This window comes from Antennarius striatus, chromosome 6 (genome assembly GCF_040054535.1).
Source record: "Antennarius striatus isolate MH-2024 chromosome 6, ASM4005453v1, whole genome shotgun sequence".
NCBI classification, from domain to species: domain Eukaryota; kingdom Metazoa; phylum Chordata; class Actinopteri; order Lophiiformes; family Antennariidae; genus Antennarius; species Antennarius striatus.
This window is the reverse complement of record NC_090781.1, coordinates 4,294,354-4,301,473: the sequence shown is the minus strand read 5'-3', so window position 1 is coordinate 4,301,473 and position 7,120 is coordinate 4,294,354. Positions and strand designations below refer to the sequence as shown.

Sequence of the window (7,120 nt, the reverse complement as noted above, 5' to 3'; positions counted from 1 at the left end):
TGTTTTTTGTGATGATGGGGGGAAAACCGGAGTAATCCCATTCAGACACGGAGAGAACATGCAAAGGCCATGTTGGAAACACTGGGGTGTGAACCCCCAATCTTCTTACTGTGAGGCAACAGCGCTACCCACTATGGCACCATGTTGTAACAGATTGCTCTTGAATCGTGGGATAAAAATGAGTAGAGATCAATTTTCATCATTATTTTTAATGCATATCTTTGGATCTTGAAAAGCCAATACAACAGGGAAGTAACATATTAATTTTTTTAATATAATATTTCATCAAAAATATTCACTTACTTGACAATCTGTTTTAAGTAGCAAAAACATTCCATTAAAAACATACTAACAAAAATAAATTGCATGCTTTAAGAAAACGTGATCTGATTGGAAGGTCGTACATCGCTCAATAAATACACAAATGGTTTGTGATTGTCTGAGAAGTGCTATGGCAACAGGGTCAACAAACAACGTGACTGACACATGAGCCAGAGCAATGAATCCACAACCATCACTACAATCCAACTACAGACTTTGGAGTGAGTCAAAATTAAAAAATATACAACAGTAATAACGTATAGCGGTAAGTTAAGGCTCACAGGATTAAAAGAGCTCACTACTGGGAAAGATGGTAATATGGCTAACACTTATTTTTGCCACCGAGTATGAAAGTGTTTCAAATAAGTACAAAAATGATGCACAATTCAAAAACAATTTTAAATTTTTCCCCTATTTATTTAGGAAAATACTCAATAATAAATATGTGATAAAAACACTGATTAGTCCTAAAGTTAAACAAGAACTACTTGTGAGTTCAACATATTTTTTACTTTTAGTTTCACTTCAGGATAAATTCCTCTTTAATGTCTTTGGTCTTTTTTTTTATTTAGAAGGTTTGAGGATATTCATAAAGCTCTCTTAACATTAATAAAAACTTTGCTTATAATGAAAAACACTGCTGTTATATTAATACAGGAGTCGTCATTTTAATTGAGGTACACTGTACTGTATCGCACTTGTTCTTATTTATGGAAAGAAAAGAATGCTTTTAAGTAAATGTGAAATTAAGAAAAGGGAAATGACAGCAAAATAAAGGAATGAAGACATTTAAAACCTATCATATGTTCTATATTCTTAGAATCACATATTGCTTCAGTGTGAAACACACTGGTGCTGGGTTCACATGTCCTCAAAACCTTTACGATTGAGTGAGAAACTGGAAGTCTGCGGTTGGTACCGAGCTCAGGAAGATGCACTCCGCTCCGTCTCGTCATTATCCGAGTCTCCGATGATTTCCCAGGTGGAGGCAGAGCTGTTTATGTGGGTGGGGCTCCGGGTGCCACCCGACCACGTCAGGAAGCCAAAGCTGCAGAGGGCAGATTAGACAGGAAAGGCTGGAGGTCAGGTCTGTAGTCGAGGATTACAGCTAAATACAGCCAAAGATCTGTCTGCAGACAGACACCAAACTTTGATTCACAGATGAACTCCGATGTGTTCCTGATTTAGTTTTATAATCATTTTGCTTTAAATGAGTATTGCGGTGCAAAATTTTGCATGATGACAGAGCTTGATTGACAACTCTTCATCAAAAACCTTAAAAGACTCTGAGCGACAAAAAAACCCAAAACTTTCCATTAATTTATTGTATCTGCCTGTGTAACAATGAAATAAATGAGTGCTCTTAATCCAGCAGTATTTTATGTTCCGTTCAAGCGAGTCATCAAACACACGTGTCAATACATATAATATACATGGTTTCTCCCATGACTCAATCTGGCTGCAGAAAATAACACAACTTTAATAATTATTAAGAGTAACTCATCACATTTCATTGTTATGCAGATCGGACGATGCCATGAAGTATGCACACTCACAGATTTCGAATGCGTGACTCAGCAGGTTTGTCAGCGGCGTCCACTTCTGTCCCGTCAACCCTCGTCTGCCCGAACAGAGAACTCCTCTCCTCCTCGTCACTGGACAGAAACTGATTTACTCACACACAGACACACAGGTGTGTGACCCGTGGATACGGTTGTGAGCTGCGTGTGTAAAACACACCTGCTGCTGCACTCGTTCACAGGAGTCCCGAGCATCTTCGCCTTAATGAACTTCCTCTTTTTTTTGATGGCAGAGCGGACGGCTTCTAATAAAAACCCTGGACATCTCTCCTCGTTCAGGATCTCCCTGAACAAATACATTCAGGGGCAGTTCTTTAAGAGCAGTAGTGACAAGAGACACACACACACAGTTTGGAGTACCCACCTCTGATAGTAGCTGAGCTCCTCCTGCACCAGGAACAGGTTGGTTTTGAGCTCGTTCCTCTCGAATATAATGTCACGCACCTCCTTCTTGGTGAAACACGGCTGATCCGGATCCTTCTGATCAGCTGTTGGCTTTTTTTCTGACTCACACGCCGATTGATTTGAACTGGACTAATGAGAGAACAAAAAAATTATTATTCAATCAGTGCTGCAAGCTTTTAATCTTTAAGTGATAGTTTCAGGCACCATAGATGGAAGAGCATTCAGGTATATTTCTATCTGGACGTTATACGTACAGGACTGTTGCTGTTGGTTCTGTCCAGCTGCGTTAGAAGATTTTCTATTTCTTTGTTTTTCTCCTTCAGGTCGGCCTCCATGTCGGCCTTCCTCTCCACGGTGCTCTTCAGCTGCGCCTGCAGCACTTTCTGCCGGTGTCGCAGCTCGCCGTTCATCTTCATGAAGCGTTCCAACTGTTCCTGGAGCTGCCCACACACACACACACACACACACACACACACACACACACACACATTAATGAATAAGTGTCACAATTACAAATACAGATGAAACCAAAAAGTTCCTCTTTAGATCAGAGTACACATGCAGAAGTTTGTTGTGTGTGTGGAAAGTTTGGAAAGTCTGGATGAAGGAAAAGATAAAGAATGAAACCAAAAAAGTGTCAATAACTGTGGGATTCATTTAATGGATGAAAAAAATTCCAGGAATTCATTCCATTGTAGAAGAGGCTGCCTCCGTCAGCCGTGACTTCTTATCTCACTCTCAAGTATTCGAGCAAACACGCCGAGTCGTGAGTGTTTAAATGATGTGATACACATGCTTATACACACACTTGCAAATATATTATTCATACAAAACACACATATATATACACACACACACCTTTGTCCAGACTCGTCATAAATGCAGCTTAATCCTCAACATTTTTGTACAAACCTCCTCTTCCTTAACAGAATGAACCTTAACCGACCTGCATGACGTCACCTAGTGTCATTTATTACACCATGCACTTCCCTATTGCAGCATGTGATATTTTACCATGTAAATGTGTGTGTAAAATCTTGGTATGATAATCAACACAATTGTTTCCAACACGCCTTCATAGAACTGACCTTTGTAGCTCCGGTCATAAATAGTGGGGGGTTTTTCTATCACTAACCCTCAGCATGAAACACAAAAACTCCTATTAGTCTTGTTTCTCTTGCTTCATCATAATAGACTCCGGTCCAAGTCCATTAGAATCATCTATCCCTTCAAAACATAAGGAGGGAGACCATTAACCATGTAGAGTTCTGAGTCATAGACTGAGCATTGAAAGGCAAAAGCGGAAAAACATTTTTCAAATGCCTAAAATTTTAAAAATGCAACAAACACCTGTCCAGTTCATGGAGGACGTAAGCATCACGGTTCTAGAGTTTGTGACAAAAACTCTTGAACCCAAAGGAGTTAAAATTCACCTGATAACCAGGGAGGTTAAAACACACCATTACAAAAAAAAAATCATTAAAAATAGCAAAAAGGCATCATGTCATAATATGATTCATGTGTGTACAAAAGCTTCACGACAAATTATTAACATTTAAACATTTAAAGTCAGAAACCAGACATGAGCGATGGACAAAAGCCAATGTGTGCTCGTGTGTGTGTGTGTGTGTGTGTGTGTGTGTGTGTGTGTGTGTGTGTGTGTGTGTGTGTGTGTGTGTGTGTGTGTGTGTGTGTGTGTGTGTGTCCTTACCGCCTCCACCTCTTTGGAGATGCTGGTTATCTCCTGGACTTTAGCCCTCAGTTCATCTCTCTGCTTGTCCACAACCTCCTTCAGCTTCAGCATCACCTCTCGCTCCTGCCGCTGGACACGGTCTGCATACACACACACACACACACACACACGTACGCATACACAGGTTTACACTGTGATATTTAAGAAAATATTTTTTTCAGTGCTAACAGGATAGATGTGGATGTCAGCTGTATTTTCTCACTTGAAAAGCAGTACCATTCCTGTCATCTTTGTCAGACTAAAGAAGAATACTCTGTAACGTGAAATAGTTATCACACATCTAGATAGCGCTCATGGATAGGTATTTAGATAATTCGGTTGCACAAAAACAGAAAACAGCATCTCTTTCTGTTAAACTACAAACTGCAGTCCTTCAAATAAAAATATCTTACCTCGAATGAAACAACCAACAGCACATGTGAACGTCAACCCAGCAAAATGAGGCATAGGAGTCTGACAGCAGTAACATATAAACATATGAATCATATAAAATAAATAGCCACATTCACCTGACCCTAACCTGAGTCAAATAAATAACAAACAGGACTAAAATAGCTTGTTTTCTCTATCAGTGAAAGTAAACAGGAGACTGGAGAAGAACTCCACTCTCAGGTTTACTGTTTGCTCGCTGAAATTCAACAAAAGGTTGGATGTTTTTCTCCTTCTTTTAATTCTGAAAGCATGATATTATTTTTGATTAAAGGAAAGCCTTACTCTGCAACGTTTGACTTCACTCTTTTATTTTCAGTATCTTTTTTTGTGAGGAAAGTGACACCTTTACCTGAACCCTCGTCCACTTTTACTATCTCAAAACATTTACTGCAGCAGTAAAAACTGCAACGACCAGTTTGACTGCTTTCCGCCTCGGGGCGTATGGCTTTTAATCAACTGCACTGAATCTCTGCAGTATTGCTTGCGATCATTTTAACACACGGAAACATTATAAGCATTTGCATTCATAGGAATGGAGTATGTGGAATGCACAACAAAAACGTTCTTGGTGTTGGTTTGGTTTGGTTTGTTACAGAAGAGCTGATGTAATGCTGGTGAGTCTTTGGATGTTAAATCGAACCGCTCGACCCAAAATCAGATCCAGTTCTGTTAGAATACATGACTTACTGTCCAATCACAGCTGGACTGATTCCCTCAGACTGGATTGTGAAGCGTCACGTGCGTACGGAGGTATGACATGCTGCCTTTTGATAAACTCTTTTTTGGAACAAGTTTGGGAAGCAAAAGCACGCAGAAACATCTTGGAAGGCGATACCTTCCTGTGCGTGGCTCTGCAGCGCCTCCCTGTCCTGCTGGAGCTGCTGGACCTGGATCTGCAGCTCATCACACCTCCGTCTCCAGTCCTGCTGCTTCTGCTGCGAGTCCTGTTAGGGAGGATGGAGACACAACCTTAGAAACACTGTTTCTGTTCAAGTCTCTCATTTGGCCTCAGCGACATAGGGTGTGTCCACATGGGAATCTCATTTTGTTGTTAGGTCATTCCAGATGGTTTCTTCCATAACTTATTAACTTTTGACTTGAACAACTGGGCGTTGTCTAGAATTCACTAAGGCTGTGGTTTATACCTTAATGATTACATGCTAATGGATAAGAGATTATTAAATTTGAATAATGTGATGAATGGATTGCTTCTATCTCACAAAAAAAAAAAAAAGGTGTAAAAATGAACCTTAAATCAGATGAATATCCACTCAACAGGAGAGGACCTGTTAGAGACAGACAGGGGGGGGTGTCTACATCTATTGTGGGTGTTCCACAAACTCGATGGTCGTGACATCGGTGTAAGGCTGACATCACACCGGCACCATCAGTCCTCTCACCTGGAGTTCTCTTCTCAAGCTGCCCTCCTCGCCTTCCTTCACCGCTCGTCTCCTCTGCTGCAGCTGCAGAGTCTCGAAGGTCTTCAGCAGCTCCTCCTCGCTCCGTTTGTGCGCGTTATTCCTCGAGGCGAAGCTCTCCAGCAGCTCCAGCACTTTGACGATTTTCCGCACCAGACCCACAACGTTCTCTTCGCCACAGTCACTGATGAGTTTTTCCAACTCGGTTCCGATCAGTTTAGCGATCTCATAGACGTCATCCACCGTTAAAGTCGAACACGGCCTGAGAAAACAGCCCTCTGCGTTCTGCGTCTCCGCCTCAGATCCGTCCATGTCTACCGTCCGGGCGGCCACGCAGGTCCCTTCCCACGCTCTGCATCTGACACCGAAACAGACAGTTGCTTCTTCCTGCGCGTAATTACAGCTGCAAAACACGATTACTGTAAATGAAAACTAGGACCGAAACTGTGGGCGCATGGTGGAGCTCAGCTCAGACACGCCTGAACTTGTATGATCACAGCGATCACACAAACATCGGCTACCGAATTGCGAAAGGACATCGAGTCCAGTTCTCCACAATGTTTGACAACAGGAGGTGGACGGTCCTGAGTAATCCCCCTGCTAGCTGCTCGCTTGGACCCGCCCACTTTTCTGACCAATGATATTCCAGCTTTGCTGTTTGTTTCCTGTAAACTATTTTTCTTTTATTTTTTTCTCTTTTTTTTTAAGTTCATTACTACCAACGGGATCCGGAAAATTCCATAATTCTATAAAGAAAACGTATGTTTTTAATCTTAAAATAATTATCTTTTACCTACAAGTTTAAAAAATAATGTACGCCCACCTTTGCTAATCTTTGATTGGTCCAACCTTGTTTTGTTGACAGCGGTCGACCACACCTTCCAGGTGGGGGCGGTAAGAGCGTCTAACCCTCCTGATTGGAACAGAAGTCGGTCGGACATTCTTCTGACATGTCGAGTTTGTGAAGCGTGAACGTCCGCGTTCCTCTGCACAGCTACACTAACAAATTACGACATTCAGTTGTCTTAATAAAATGTTCATCAAATACCCGCAAGAGTTGGAGGACGGAAAGCGAAACAGGACAAAATACTGTAAAGCTCCTTCAGCTGGAACCAAAACCAGATGCCTTCATTTGAACCTGTGTTGACATTGGCCTCTCCAAAAAGGGAACCAGGCCAAGTTTCCCACACAGTTTTGGAGAAACAGTTTAT

At 41.6% G+C, this 7,120-nt stretch overlaps 1 protein-coding gene across 1 annotated transcript; it reads right to left on the bottom strand.

The window, feature by feature from the left end:
• Window positions 1-189: 189 nt before the first annotated feature.
• rilp (Rab interacting lysosomal protein) lies at window positions 190-6,496 on the bottom strand. The gene is made up of 8 exons (XM_068317118.1): window positions 5,892-6,496; window positions 5,327-5,435; window positions 4,018-4,139; window positions 2,561-2,746; window positions 2,266-2,435; window positions 2,062-2,187; window positions 1,878-1,976; window positions 190-1,369 (listed from the first exon to the last, which is right to left on the bottom strand). The coding sequence occupies exons 1-8, from the start codon at window positions 6,219-6,221 to the stop codon at window positions 1,246-1,248; spliced, it is 1,266 nt and encodes a 421-aa protein (XP_068173219.1). The 5' UTR covers window positions 6,222-6,496; the 3' UTR covers window positions 190-1,245.
• Between the last annotated feature and the right edge of the window lie 624 nt (window positions 6,497-7,120).

Excerpts from the sequence above, each read along its gene's own strand:
- rilp (XM_068317118.1), bottom strand. The coding sequence starts at position 6,221 with ATGGACGGATCTGAGGCGGAGACGCAGAACGCAGAGGGCTGTTTTCTC. Across the intron at positions 2,436-2,560 it reads GAACCAACAGCAACAGTCCT|TCCAGTTCAAATCAATCGGC; the intron begins GTACGTATAACG and ends TTCTCTCATTAG. Across the intron at positions 1,370-1,877 it reads GAGTCACGCATTCGAAATCT|CTTTGGCTTCCTGACGTGGT; the intron begins GTGAGTGTGCAT and ends TGCCCTCTGCAG.